Source organism: Nymphalis io, chromosome 3 (assembly GCF_905147045.1).
Source record: "Nymphalis io chromosome 3, ilAglIoxx1.1, whole genome shotgun sequence".
Lineage (NCBI taxonomy): Eukaryota > Metazoa > Arthropoda > Insecta > Lepidoptera > Nymphalidae > Nymphalis > Nymphalis io.
This window is the reverse complement of record NC_065890.1, coordinates 375171-391780: the sequence shown is the minus strand read 5'-3', so window position 1 is coordinate 391780 and position 16610 is coordinate 375171. Positions and strand designations below refer to the sequence as shown.

The 16610-nt window shown below is 32.7% G+C and overlaps 1 protein-coding gene across 1 annotated transcript in view; it reads right to left on the bottom strand.

Annotated features, from left to right (window-relative positions):
* Nucleotides 1-617: 617 nt before the first annotated feature.
* Nucleotides 618-16610, bottom strand: part of LOC126780930 (neuroligin-1-like) — a 142283-nt gene continuing 126290 nt past the window's right edge. The window contains exons 12-15 of the mRNA XM_050505626.1: nucleotides 7139-7325; nucleotides 3814-3941; nucleotides 2681-2763; nucleotides 618-1259 (exon numbers count right to left, since the gene is read on the bottom strand). Of these exons, the coding sequence (XP_050361583.1) occupies nucleotides 1176-1259; nucleotides 2681-2763; nucleotides 3814-3941; nucleotides 7139-7325 (482 nt within the window). The 3' untranslated portion in view covers nucleotides 618-1175. The remainder of the gene's footprint in view (nucleotides 1260-2680; nucleotides 2764-3813; nucleotides 3942-7138; nucleotides 7326-16610) is intronic.

Here is a 16610-nt window from a genome sequence, read left to right as displayed (position 1 = left end):
TAACAAAAGTGATGAAATTTTCCTTAACTATAATACTGACAGATTTACACAATAAGTCCTTATCAATTTCTATAACAGTTAATTTATACAAAATTTCTAAATACTTTGTAGAGATCGTATGAGGTAAATGTTACAACTACAACGATATATTATATATTTAACTAAACATTGATACATTACTATTAGTAAATTTGAAAATAGTCAACAAGGTCATATAAAATATATAGACATAACGATAGATAATACATATTAACAGGATATACAAACAGGACAAATGAAATTTTGAAAGGACTGCTCCCAAGATTGTTGTTGTGTGGAATTTGAAAATAGAAATATATAATTTTTTTTAATCCAGAGTATGTTATCAATATTCTTAGTTTAATTTATATCCAATCGATTAATTGAATTGGAAAAAAAGATGATACAAATATGTAGATATGTTATATATACATTTTGAATGTGAATACAAACCAATTTATGTCAAGACATTTTCCCCTAAGAGTTATATTATCTATATTAATATGTGAACGTGAAAAATTGTCGTATGTTTGCAATGTTAAAAATAAGAATTAGTAAATATATATGTAATACAATAACAGTTTATTTCGTAACGTTGAAGTACATAAAACACTTTTCCTTCCTTATCTTTTAGCTTCTTTAAGTTGCAAAGAATAAAAGGCAATAACAAGAACTGTTTGTGTTTTCGAGTCGGAAACTTAAAGTGAAGAAATAAATTTAAAATTACAATTCAGAAAGTAAAGACACAGCTGACAAAAAGAGACGAAAGTACAACAGACAACGGAAACATAATTTACGTTGGTACCATCGCACGAGACAAAGTGACCGTTTCAACTAACAGAGTATAAAAGGTACATAACGTCTTTGACTACAGGCGACATTAAGATGAATCGGATACCACCGAAAACCGTATATTGGTCAGAATTGATACATTACTATATATAGGAAGGGGTAAATCCACAGAGGGTAATACAGTCAGAGGATACGTCACACGTGCATCGGACTACCGATGCAAGGAGAGTCAGTGGAGCGGACGAAGCTCGCCCACCCGTAACGATCCGATGGCTACATTCCACGACGGAAATATTTCACTTCACTAATTTCACGAGTTATCTCTTCCATTATTCACATTATCATCGTGCCAGTTCAAAACTCCTCTACACTGAGATCTCTTGGATTTGTACGCGTTTTTTTGGAGGCGCGGTGCTCGGTCTCTCCTTTAGTTCTGCCTCGCTGCTGCGCTGTGGAAGTCGAGAGCTATGTTAATAGGCTGCTTATTATATTTCTACGTTCGTGAAAACTAGCAATTACCTACGTAATGGAACTTTTGTCTTGACTTAATTTTCATAATTTTCAAAACAATACGCTTTAGAAAATTTTATTCCATCCATTGCTTGTCGAAATATTATTCTTAAAAGGATTTAATTATCATGTCATATTTACAATGTTGTTTTCGAAAGACAAAGCTAAAATTATTTGATTGATAAAGTTATTCGATAAAACTAAGTCAACCATAATAACACAAGCACTCATAGTCAACTCATGCGGATCGCTGGTCTTACATGATCAAACATACAACCGATGTGTTGCAATAAGCGAAATTGCCGCGTCATCTCTCCTCGCATTATCCCGCCATTTTGAGCATCAATCACTCCTGAATTGTGAAATGGGTGCACTTAATGACAACTCCCCTTTAGGAAAATGTAACGTAATGGTTGTTATATTATTTGAAAATTATATTAATAATGATTGTTCATATTATTACTATTAAACATTCCAGCTTCACTTACTTTTTAATTGAGGAATGTTCGATATATTTTTATCATTAGCTAGCAACATTTTCGATTCCTTCGCTCCATGAAATTTTAGTCTTTCCGAAACATTTCAAATTGCTCAATAAATTCAATTCAAATTGAAATTTATATATTATATATTGGTATTACAACTATTTATTGACAATCATAATAAAAACTACTACCAGTTCGGAAAAGAGTGTAAGAATTCAGCTTTTCTTATCTAATTTTAAATTGCAAATACATAACCAAAATGTGATCGTTTCGTGTTCAAGGTGTTCATCTTTATTAATTAATTTTATATTAATGTTTTGCAGGCAAACGTTTCTTTACATTATTTTTTGTTTAAATTATTAATATTAATGGTTTGCCCGTGTTTTGGTATCCTTTCGGAAGACCATGTACATTAATATAAAATCTATGAAGTCGAATAACAGGAGTAATAAGCGTATGTTTGTTCTTTTGTATTAATGTTAAGAGTTCATTTCAAAATATTACTATATATAGTGAGAAGAAAATAAGCGATGTAAGCGTTACCGAAACTTTTAATAAAAATATGAACATTTAAGTCATATAATCATTTTTGAAATTGACACGATAAACTTGTTGATCAAAAAATGACGCAGAATTGAATCCTACACATGGTCAAATAAGGGTTTCAAGATATTATCCTTTAGTGCTGAGTACGATATGATTTATAAACACTAATGACAGAAATAGGTCAAGAAAACTCGATAGCGCTTGCCCAGCCGTGTTATAGCCATTATTAATGAAATTTCATAAGCCAATATCAATGCATATCTTTCTTAAATAGTGTCATTGAGGAATGTTCTTGAATAACCACAATTGTAATTGAACAATAGTTTTACCTTTAGCGTGCTCTTCCTCGGCGAGGTGATGGTCATGGGATCGCTGGTCATCGAACCCGCTCTGGCGCGACTGCTACAGCTGCCTGCCATCACAGATACTTTTGAATCATGTCAGTGAAGTTAAATCACACTTTCGTAAGTAATATTTCAAACTACACATAACTTTGATAACAAGTTACGCTAGTTTCGTCCACCCTGCTCGTGACATATTCAAAAGTTTTCTACTTCGATGACTTCCCCTTGAAGGGTGAACCGTATTTCGTTTAATTGTTTACACAATCAAATGGAAATATTAAAAGTAATTTATAAGTTGAATATGTTTTTAAGATGTCGTTAATTATATAATTTAGTTTTACAAGTCTTTACAACGTCAACTTAATTAAAAGTAAATACTTATATATCAATAAATAATTCAGATTTCTTATATATGGAATTAAAAAAAAACATGTCTGTAATTTTGATATAAAGTGCCTTTACTTACACTTCTACCTCTTTACACTTAACCATATTCTATTCTGTGAGTACGAACTATAAACTTACCGATATGTCAGAAAATGAAATTTAAAGCGAGTAACGCATCAAAATAGCGTATCACTATAAGTCGGTTTCGAATATTTCTCTACATATTTTTTTATTATTAATTTTCGTATACAAACACTTATTATGTTTTACTTTACATTGTGTGTTTTATTCATTTATTTTTAAGCTATGGTCAATAATTTTTATAATATACAAAATTAAAATATACTCATTACAAATTTATAGAAAAAACACACCCAAGACGCACTATTCCCTGTCTGAACCGCTAGACTCAGCTTTTGGGTTAAATAAGCGCCAGATTATTGAATAACTATATATAGTCCTACAGAAATATTTCTCTATTCGTGAACTATTTTTTTATTAAGTTAACATTTGCGACGCGCGACTCTCTTAGTGTTACCTAAACCCAGAACCAAGCTCGGGAAAAAAATGTTTACCTACGAAGGTGCACATCTTTCATCATTCTAGCAAAGTAGTTCTGTGTGTCCAAAGCACCATATTATTATATTATATCTATCAATTGGTATTTTATCGTCTATCAACAACAATGTTAGAACTTTAAGAAAAAATATTATCAAAACTTTTGAGTTTACCTTCTCTTCTTGGGCGACGATTGTTGCGTCTCTTTCCACGCTGCAGATATATACCAGCAAACACTAGAAGATTTAGTGCTAATAGGAAGCATCCAGCGCCAACTGTTACTCCAAGCGCCACTGTGTAACTAGGAAAGACAAAAAAAATGTATATAATAGTATATAATAATATTTGTTTATATATACATGTACGAGGTCAAGACGCGTAGCTAGTTGTCATATAAAAAAGTTACAAACAAAATGAACGCTCTAGAGAAATAAACTAATCACTAGTTGAAATTTTTTTTTTTGGGAACATGATATTGTTATGTTAATTATTATTCTTAGTTTGGATGATGTTTTTTAAATTATAAAATTACTGAAGTGATTTTGTTATTATTGAAAGATCGCATTTGACTACATAGCAGTGCTATATAAGTACGAGCATTTATACGAGATTGCAATGTTAGCTATAAAACACAAACTAGTTGATTTCGTAACTTTGCAAAAACAAGAAATTACAAATAAAAAACCGTTTTTGTTAATTATATTCAAGAATAATCATAGAAAAATATATTCGCGATAAAAATAAAATATCTTATTATTATTATTAACATTATTTAACCTTTCTAATGCTAAAATATTGCATGGTTGGATTACTTTAACCAGTTGCATTGCATTGCAGTTGCTTATAAAACAGAGCACGTACATTGTTAACGTGAAATCTCAAGTTGCGTGTCCATCTCGCATGAAAATACGACAAAGCTAAGCAATCGAAATGTATAAATTTAAGTATTGTGTTGAAATAATAAGTGATTAGTACTTGATATTACAAACGAAACGAGCCGAGATGGCCCAGTGGTATGAACGGGTGAATCTTAACCGACGATCGTGGGTTAAAACCCGGGCAATCACCACTGAATTTTCATGTGCTTAATTTGTGTTTATAATTCATCTCGTGCTTGACGGTGAAGGAAAACATCGCGCGAAACCTGCATGTGTCTAATTTCATTGCAATTCTGCCACATGTGTATTCTACCAACACGTATTGGGCAGCGTGGTGGAATGAGCTCCAAACCTTCTCCTAAAAGGGAGAAGAGGCCTTAGTCCAGCAATACCAATAAAAATGTTAAGTATTAATCTTAAATATGTTTTTTGGTTTCCATTATGTAGCCAGATATTATGTATCTAAAGCAATACATTTTTTGCAGAATCAATAAAATCTTTAAAAGCGTGAAGGAATATTCTAGCGTTCTATTATCTTCAAGCATCTGAAGGGGATAATTCAAAGTCGAAGATATATTACTACGCTTCAATAGCTTTTAGTCCAGCCGAGTTAATGGGACTCTTTAGAGATGAAAATATTATTTACAGCTGAGCATCTGTCTGAAATATTGCAGCATTACTCGTGAGTCCAGTTAATATAGTCGGAGTTCGTCATTAACTATGATCATCATTTGAATTCAGTCGTGGGAAAAATTTGGGCTCAAGAGAAATAGTGCGACGTTGTTCGAGACGGAGGCAAAATTTGAGGGAAACCAGAAAACACATTAGCAAGATTATTCTCAGTGAGTTGTGTTGATCTTGTTTACAGTCTCGGGCGTGAGGGACGCAATTCGAACGTCTGTCTTTTGGTATATTGCTATTTATCTTTGGTTTATAAAAATTGGGTCATTCCTATGTTGAATTCGATCTAAGTATTCATTGTTGATTAGATTGTTTGTAGGTAGATTATTAGTAAAATATATACTAATAAATCATGAAAGTATATTTTATCCAAAAAAGCAATCTATTCATAATAATGAATCTCGAAGCTCCCTGATGTTTTTAACAAAGTGGGTTATACTTATTGTTGCGTTGTAGTTTGTTTACATGTGATGTATATTCACAAGTATATAGATCTTTTTCAAAGAAACAGCGACAAGCATTGTATAATAACTATATAATAATAATAATAAATAATAAATAACTATTCACCAAAAAGAAACAAAGACAAAAAAAATAAGGTACATAACCATAAAAAAAAGAGTTAACAATATCATAATTTTGTGAAAAGGTCGTAGTCTCAGCTTGGCTGCTTTTCAGTCTACGCCTTGTACATATGCTGCCAACACAAACGCTACATTCAGTGCAGTAAAAAGTAAAAGGAAGGAAGGCATATCCTTATAATCATTGTATAGCAGATGATTATATAAACAATGCTCTGTCTTCTTCTATCGAATGTCAAATCAATAATGACAGATAGAGCGAAATCTGTTTTTAACTAAACAGCCGCTGAGCAACGTTTATAAATAAGGCCGTATAATAAGTAAACTATCACCAAGTCAATACATCCTTCCATTCGTTTCTATAATAAGATTCCGTAGATATTTTTAAGTTGACGCATTAATAAATTGAGATTTATCATCTTAAATAAATAACGCTGTTTGCTTGTTAAAGACTAAGCAGATAGTAAAAGGCTTGGAGTTGAGTTAGTATCCGTTGATTTTCATGCAGGATTAATAATAATTTAATTTACATACTTAAGTAAATTGATGGAAAAGCGTAACTAGTCAGTTTTATTTCGGTTATTCTTAATAGAATCTACTTTCCAAACCGTTGGTAGGTTTACATTCAATTTTGTAACACGACGATTCTACAGCTGGAATAAATAATATTTGATTTTGATATCACGAGTTTATTTAAAGGTAGTTATGATTTATTTTTTGGACATTAATAGTTTCATTAGATTTACCAATTAACCTATTTAAATAAAAGCAATAACTGTAATAAGCTGGTTATTTAATTTTATATAATTGATACCACACTTAACAATTCCAACACTAACCAAATTATTAAAAATAATGATATACGTAGATGCCAAAGCAATATAATAATTGACACATTTGTGTGTAATACTGTTATAACATGCAAAATTGTGAACAAAACGTTAAGTTTTTTCATTATTAATACAGTACATATTTAGTCATATTTATTATATCGAAAAAAAAATTTCATGCTGTTTCCTTCTTTCACGCAGTACAGCTTCTTGAAGTGATTTTTAAACGACTTTCACAAGGGACCTACTCTTTTACCTAGATCTCCTTTTTTGGACCTTGTCGAGGTCGACCTTAACTTTCTCGTTTATGAACAGTTTTCGTTTATTTTTGCGTTGGTATTGGATTTTGCTATATTTTTATTTGAAGCTTTCAAGCAAATGTTTTATATTTTTCGAAAGAAATACTTTTATCATTATTTTTATGTATACATTTTTGAATTTGAACTTTTCATCCGGAAGAAATGCACTCGAGCAAATCCTGGTAAAATGTAGTTGTAGAATAGCTAGCAAAGATAATGTGAAGATTACCTGTAATATTGGCTATCGAGAGTAGTCAATGAATCTTCTTTAGGCGATGGCTGTGAGGCGGGGAGTGCAGCGAGGGCTGGTCGGGCAGAGGGCGAAGGCTCGCACTCTTCAACTTCAGGTTCTTGTTCCTCAGGTGTTTCCTCTTCTTCTAGTGACGGTGTGGTATACATCTCTGGGAATATTTCCCCTAAGGAAAATAATTTTGTTTAATAAGTTTCCATAATTATTTGTTTATGATCCGAGGTGGCACCGTGGTTAGAATGCTTGAATCATAACCGATGATCGCGGTTTCAACCAAGCACCAATAAATTTCATGTGCGTGATTTGTGTTTGGTAAGTGGTCACCAAACGCCCTTAGACATTGGCATTGTAAGAAATGTCAACCATCGCTTATAGCCAATGCGCCACCAACCTTGGGAACTAAGATTTTATGTCCCTTGTGCCTGTAATTACACTGGCTCACTCACCCTTCAAACCGGAACACAACAATATCAAGTATTGCTGTTTTGCGGTAGAATATCTGATGAGTGGGTGGTACCTACCCAGAGGAGCTTGCACAAAGCTCTACCACCAGTATCATAATATGTCTTGCGCAGGTGGCTGGTCTCCCTCGAGACTTGGTACCATGGCTTAGATCAGCCAGAAGCACATCATATAGTAATTCCAAGTACTAAGTTAGTAACTGACAAATGACAAAAAGCTTTTATGTATTTTATATTCATAGCATGTAAATTTTACTGGCGGTATTTGGTGAGGAACAAAAAAATGCTGCACCAATAATTTACTGAGTACAAAGTTGGCCAAAGATTAATAAATAAAAAGTGTACTCGGCGGCACGAGATTTATATTGGAAGGTAAAATGTTAGGCGCCACTATTTTCTGATTTCGTGACGTCATTACTTGAAATGAACTGCCTCTGATTTCGTATAGTCTTAGAATGTTGGCAAGAGTTTTGGGGTGACTCCGTTAAGGAAAATTAATGTTTTTGTTTTGATGTTATTGCACATGTGAATCTTGTCATACATTTTTGGATTCATAGCTTATTTATCTTTATTGGATTCATAGCTTATTTATTAGTTATCTGTGGCTTTTCTCAAATGCAATGCAAATACGGTTGCATTTTCTATTTCCTCATTCTCATAATCCTATTGAACAATAATTTGACACGATTGACGGCTGTACATACTTAAGTCATAAGAATGAAAAAAAGTTTTTTACTTCTACCTGCTACTACAAAATTGATGACAGAAACATCTATTTCAGCCTTATTGGCTGGTATTTAAGCCCAGAACTTCGGAATTTGCAGCCTCATAAAGTGGGCATTAGAACAACGAGTTTTATATATTGTTCTAAACTTACCTCTATATACTGAGTGTCTTATTTTTAATTTGACTTACTTGACTGACTTGATTATTTGTTACCATAAAATTAATTGAAGTCATAAGAGCGGTGTGAGGACTTTTGTTTAAGGCCTTATTTGTTAGTGTAAATAGAGTGCGAAACCAAAAACCCTTACCAACTAAAGCTCTATTGTAACAGAAGTATAAGAGACAAATGACGAAAACCAGACAAGCATTTAACTAAAACATTCTTGAATGTGATTAAAGTATTCATGTAAAATACTTCAGCAAAATAAGAATTACCATTTTCAAGAGCTCTATTGTTGTTACGGTACAATGAGTTCGCTATGAATGCATTAATCAGATGTGCCGAGTCGAGCTACCGGATTAGTAATGTACATGCGTCAACATAATGCTCTATGATGGTACTTATATAGAAAATAGCGATGAGAATCTTATTTACATAAATTAAAAAATATATTCAAGTTATTTTCATAACAACTTAAACGGTTAAAGAATGGCCCAGTAGACATAATACGTGAATTTTACAGATTAAATATCGGCAAGTTTTCATGTGCTTAATTTGTGCTTATAACGAAATGAGTTATAAGCTCGGCAATAGAGAAAAACAGTAGTATAAAGTAGATGAAATTTTATCACATGTGTATTCATGTAAAATACTTCAGCAAAATAAGAATTACCATTTTCAATTATTATATTTCATTAAGCCGCACCGGAGGAACGTGTTGAATAACCTCCCTAAAAGTTCTATTAAGAGGAGAGGAGACCTTTGCGTAGCAGTGATGTCTTACTGTTTTATTTTTATTTTATCGAGTAGTGTTAAACCCGGTAAGCGACATATGAACATAAAAAGGCTGTCATAGTCATAGTCTTATTTTAATTTGTCAGCAAATTCGTCGTTTTTTATAAGCATTTCATCAACGACGAATATAAATCGGAATTGTAAGACAGGTAGCAATTAGTGGCAGTCGCTGATAGACGTCCGCATCTTTGTTTGTTCGCTCTATTTCCAGGAATTCGAGCCGTAGGTAATTTATAATATTTTCATCGCCTTCCCGTCTCTAATACTTACTTTTCATCTACCTTTTCAAGATTATTATTTTATATTATTTTGTTTATTTTTGAGAATCTTGTAATCAGATATTTTCATTTGTTTTTTGCTATGGTGTTTTAATATTGGTATTTTAACTTATTTGGACGCGATGAGATTAATTTTTTTAAGGTCATCGCATTCGAAATGCGAAAATATTTCACTTACTTCACCTTCTTTTCCAATACTCCGTTATAAATGTATTTTAGTGATCAAACGATTCAAAATCTAGGAAGACAAATTATCGTACTTTATATAACATACGCTACGAAAATACGTATATAACCAAAAGAAACTTCACAAATATACTTTTCAAACACTTCATTAATGCTTTTTGAATGTTTCCACGTTGCGTTCGCTTCAGTTTGATCGTGCAAATGTGCACAACCTTCGTTTAAAAATCGCGAAAATAATTAATTGTGTATTTTGTGTAGATATTTATTTATTTATTTAAAACTTTTTTACCACTACAATGTGTAGTTGGAACAAAAGGCGGACCTCATGCTTGAAGTCATTTTCTGCCAGTCAACCTTTACCTTTAGTTGTTTTTATTATAAGGATACAAATTTTACATCATTTAAAACAGATATACGCTCAGCACAGTAACAGCTTTGTTAATAGTGTAATTAAAGTTAATATAATACTATTTATATCCAAACGAGAACTGCCTTATTGGTCTAGTGGCTTGGTTATATAGGGCAGACCCCGAGTACGAGAATCGGTTTTCCCATCAATAAATTATCAGTAGTAGCCCAACATTTGTGCGTTATAATATATCTTGCGTAATTGACTAATCTCATTTGAGAATGTCCGTTATGGCCGTAATTCTGCCAGGCATTGGATACCTAAAGACAAAAATAAATGCTAAGTATATGAGGTCATATTGTGATGGAATCTATCAACCGCCATATTAGAGGATCTACTACCGTGAACGTATATTTTGGATCCACTAAAATTCAAACAGATGAATTCAATATGCCGGAAGAATATTCAGGAGGCACTTTTACGATTTTAAGAGATCATTCGTTTACGTTAACGATGGCACTCGATCTTCGTTTAATGTATATGCTTTTTTACGGAGGTACGAGTCTATTTGAAATATTAAAATATCAGTAGTGTTGAAATAAACCAATTAAAAGGTAGGATACCCAGATACTAAGTAGTTCAATATCGTGGTCATTTGATTTATTATATTTCATATAAGGGTTACATTTAGATTTTCTCAGAAGAACATTACTAGAAAACGAGCCGTATTAAGTCATAATTATTTCCTTCGACAGGAGATGACTGCAAAATTATTGTGAAATATGAAATGTACGAACTTCGTCAACAGATAAAGAGAGTGATAAAGAAGCTTAGTTTAAGCTTAAAAAATTTGTATTACTTTTCTAAAATTCGAATTGAACGTTGATGAAAAATGCTTTAAATTCTGCATTGACTAGAAAACTTCTAGCTTACACTTTATTTTACTTTCGTAACGTAAAAGCGAGGATAACCTTTAACAAAATGTTTTGTTTACAGCTAAAAATATATTAGCGTTGCTATTTACGTAAGGGTAGTAAGTTAGCTTAGTTCGGGATAAGCTTATTTCTGGAGAGAAAGTCAGTTTTCGTACGAATAGATGTGAGAGATCTAGTTTGTGCTGCAAGTTATTGAAATTGTTAGTTACAATATATTTAAATATTATTCAAATATAAAATTAAAAAAGTAAGGTAAATCTCTTAATGTCCCACTGCTTGTCTAAGGCTCCCACTACTTTTTAAGGACACGGCTTAGAGCAATTTCACCACGCTGCTCCAATTCGAGTTAGTATACGTGTGGCAAATTTTCATCCGCCAGATGTAAGCTTCCATTTCCGCCAAGTACGAGAAGAATTTAAAAGATGCTTGCTCGGGTTTGAATTGAACAGAATCATCTGTTAAGATCATTGTCTTCTAATCAATGGGCCACAAGGGCCAATATACTTTTTGAAAAATATAGTAGTTAGTTTTACATAAAACTCGGTTTTAAAAAGCTGAATTGACTTATTAGTTCAATAGATAGGACTAATTTTATTATTGGCATTTTTTTTAAATAAATTTTTATTCATCTCGGTCCTAGCAGCGAAAAAAACGCAGGTAATCAAATTAAATTTCGCCATACAGATATCCACCAACCCACACAGGCGCAGCCTGTTGGAATAAGCTCCGAACCTTAACCTAAGTAGGAGATTTGGTGCAGTAGTGGCACATTTACGAGCTGCTGTTTGTTATAAGTATATAAAACTACAGTATAAATGGTGCCTGCGTGGAAATGAGGCGAAAATGCAACCAGCAATTTGCCACTATTTTTAATTTTATATATTTTCAACTTTTTAGTTAGTTGATATTAAATAAAATCTATTCAGTAATTTTTGAATATGCTCGTAAAATATATATATTTTAATTCTTTATAAAGATTTTTGTTGTAATAAGGAAAATTGCCAATTATATTTGGAGGTTTTCTCTCTTCCTACTTTTTCCCCTCTTAGCGTAAATCTTGTTCCTGATGTGATTACGAATATAATGGGGCTGAATCGATTATGTGTCTCTCGAACTGCCGGGCGACGTATTTATAGTTCCAATGTAATTTTTATTAGCAGTTTATTTTATTACGCAAAAAGCACATTATCATTATAAAAAAATATATATTTTTTTTGTTAATAAAAAAGGAAAATTATTCAATAATATATAAATGATGTTTTAAATTAAGGGAATTATTTTGTATAGTAAAATTAAATAACTAGCATCCACTCATCAGATATTCTACCACTGAACAGCAATACGTAGTATTGTTGCGTTCCGGTTTAAAAGGTGAGCGAGCCAGTGTGACTACAGGCACATGGAGCATAACATCTCAGTTCCCATGGTTGGTGGCGCATTGGCGATGTATAGAATGGTTAATATTTCTTACATTGCCAATGTCAATGCCACTTAATATTAGGCGACTCAATTGCCTACCTATAACATAAAAAGTATAATATTTTTATATGTATTTATATATACATGTACGAGTACATCTGTATGTATGTAGCATTAAACGTAATACTAAAACCCTATGACATACAATATTTCGAAAATACTTTGTTAGTTGATATTAGTCGTAAAGGTGCGTTATCCTAAAAGATTTTTTTAATTTCAACAGTAGTTTTAACAAAATTAGAGTTTTAGGAGCAAAATATATTCAACAATTACTTCGATTTGATATGACGGCATTAGACTTTGATACATATCGTATTCGTCATAGAAAAACAAAACTTAGTCGTAATTACAAGAAAACGTTAACATTTTACCGGAAAGTTTTTGTAAAGCCAACAACCGCAACACTTGTAATTAAAGTTATGCAATCAATTAAAAGCAAGAACTTGCGCTGAAATTTGTTTTACTGACGTAATTTCGAAACGAGGTCAGTGGTTAAAGCTAAAGGAACGCTCTGAATGACCAAGGTACAAAGTAATGATACTAAACGCGGAACTGTCTTTACACGTTATTTCAAATAAAAAAATACAATATTCTGATATTGTGTAAATTGCCTATGATTGTAAAAGATGAGATATATAACAAAAAAAACCACTCGGTTTCTTTCGCCGGTTCTTCTCAGGTCTGAGGTGTTGATTTCAGAACCGGTGGTAGATTTATGATTATCAATAAGTAAGTGTATAGCTTCTATATTGAATAAAGATTTTTGACTATGACAGGCTTTACGGTCGCTAGTCAACTTTATATAGAGCTAAATATCTTGACACAGATCCTATTTTCTTCTTGGTTATATTTCTCAAACAAACTTCAATGGTGTGAAAATTAGAGAATGTCTGATATTCTAGAAGTTTTTCAATAGAGGATAAGTGGACGGAAATAAATTTAGGAAGGTACAGGTGGAGTGAACTGGGTTTTAACAATTTTCTGAATATAATATGCTTTCGCCTGATATACTATACGATCTGATAGTCGTTTTTACTTATGTATAATTAAATTTTTTGCTATTTCTGTCTGTTAGATGATCATTTACTTGTTCTGGTGGTAGACCCCACCTACATAAGTACCACAACCAGTTCGTATTTCTCATAACAATTACGCGTTAAGTATATAGGTATTTGTCGTGGACAGAGTTTTCATACAAGTAATTTCGGGTTTTGAAAATATACTATCGAACTGAGATGGGCCAGTGGCTAGAACACGTGAACTTTAACCAATGATTACGGGTTCAAACCTAGGCAAGCACCGCTGTACTTAATTTGTACTTATAAATTCATCTTGTGCTCGGTGGTGAAGGAAAACATTGTGAGGAAACCGACTCGTGTCTTGTGTAAATTTGCCACATGTTTATTACACCAACAAGGAACTCCGAAGCTTCAAACCGTCTCAAAAGCCTCCCAGTCCTTTTTGAGGAGCCCAGCAGTGGGAGAATAATTGGGCACTGCTTAGAAATCATGTGTTAAATAAATGTTGATAAATCAATGTAGAAAAACAATTTATAAAGTTTTTAAATAACCCAACATTGTTACGCTGTTTGCACGAATGAACTAGGCTAAACTGCAATGCGATGACGTCGGTTACACAATGAGAATTATATGCGGTATTCAGTCCAATTTTATTATAAAGGAAAAAACGTAGTTTTCGTAATGACGAATATTTATTTAGCAACTTCTGGTAAAGAAATTAATAAGAAAAATATTTAATTAAATGAACACTTTTTAAGCCTTTGTCACATAGAATATGTGGGTCTTAATCGATGCTCTTTGATACAAATCCGGACAAAATACATTGAGTTTACAGTTCATTCGTTTGTTTTTATAACTCATTCTGTTTTAAGTAAAATATCGTAAGGTATGAGTCAGGTAACACTATTACCATGCGGGTTGGCATATGTTGGCATACTATATTGCAACCTGCATTGGATGCAGTCATGGTGTGTATCTGTTCTAAATAACAAGTCCATACTTATTGACTTACTGTACATGTGTCATGAGATAAATAATCACGATAGATTCCGAGTTTTTGCTGAGTTTTAAAACGTACATGTGGTTTATGTAATTTTAAATATTTGTTCTATATTTAGTGTAACCCCTTTTTTACTCTAAGAATATGCCAAAGTTATCTTTCTAAAAAAAGTCGGTCTGATCTTGCAAAATCTACAGCGAAGTATCACAAGAAATATGAAGCGAATGTTCCAGAAATGATAAGAAAATAAATTGAGAAAAATTGCAAGAAGAGCAATTTATCAATTCACTCTGCCAAGATTCTCGAGTGACGAGAAAGCACAGCGAAACCATCTTTTAATTCACACTATCGATTTTTATATAGCAGCGAATAATATACAATTTAATACAGACTTACATAATTTTTAGATAATAATATTGATTAAGATATGAATATTTATGTCTCAAAATTATCTTATAGATAAAAAGTAGAATGGTTTTATTATTGGTGTAACGAACATAAGAAAAATAAGTTTGACAAACGAGTCTAAAAGATTTGCAGGTGACAAGCCATTCTAGACCCGTATAAGACAATAGCTTAAAATTGAATTTCCGAAAATCTATCACCGAGGATATGAAAACGGGAGAGGCGTGAAGCTGTTTATAAACATACCACTCACGTTTTAACTAGGTTCAATGATTTCTGGTATATTTTCGCCGTGTTTGGAAATCCTGAATATGCGAAAGATTTAAAGTTATTATGGTATTAGTTATTATAGTATGCATGATTTGATCCTACGCAGGAATACCTCCAGACGAAAAAAGCCCTCAACGGTCAACACCATTGACAGGAAAATTAATAAAACGTTCTTTTTTACTATAATTTATTATAAATCTGGATAGGTTACACACACAAACACGTCGCTAAGGGCTGTGGGTATCACTAAAATCAATCGGCCCGTTTCCCAGCCTCCCGATGTACCGATGTTATTATATATATATCTTTATTATGCGTACTATCCGCTTGGAATGGCTTACAGAATAATGTCACAAATATTTTCAACTGGAACTGTGAATTTTCTTCGAAATGTAAAACATCAAATCTTTACATTGCTATGTCTTCGTAAAGATTCGCTTGCGCCTTAATAATATAACACGCACACTTTCTCTTACTAAATAATGTTCAAGTTTCAAGCGCCTCGAATTAGATTAAGTAAAAAGAAAAATCAAGATGTCTTTTAAAGATCTAGAGCATATATTTTAATTAAATAAATATGAAATATTGAAAAACAGCGCCGAGGTGAGCCGAACGCGGTGGTAACGTAATAGCAATTAGTCGCGTTCCCTGGCAGCGGCGTTGTTTGCACGCTCGGGAACTCAATATAGAGAAATTTGAGTCACCGGGTAATTAATGACGGATTCATCGCTATTGCTTCTTCCCCCTAGCTTACTTCTTCCTCCCATCCTCTTACCCTTCAATGCGTATCGGTTACATCGATATTTTTCCTAATCTTCACGATTATTTCCTTCCGAATCGTTTCGTGTTCCGTCGAAACTCGTATTATTATATGAGGCATGTGATGTGACATTAGGGAACACATCTATCTCAGATTTTTATGTGTTCGCAAGTCTTAACATGTTCATATTCGAGCAGATTGGGGGAAAATAAATGTTCGAGAAAGTAAGGGAAAGAAAAATAAAAGGAATAACGCTAAAGTATAAAAGAAAATGATCGCATGACCGTCGGTGATTGTAAAAATGTATTTTGCGATAATGAAACTAAAAGGTAAAGTTACCTTGAATCTTTTGCGAAACTCCTCACTCCAACGCTATTTAGAGGGAAAACGTTTGCAGTTAATGAGGGTATTTCTTGCAAAGTGGGAGGAAATGGCTCTAATGGCCGCGGATAGAAGACAACGCACCTCGCTAACTAGATACATCCATTAGAGCTGAATAGGATACACAAGAGGTTACGGGACTTTGTTTGTTTTATTAACGTTAACTTTATTGAGTATGAACTTATAGCCCGACCACTTGACCACTGCCTTGTTGGTCTAGTAAAAAAAATGTCACTTTTGTAAACGC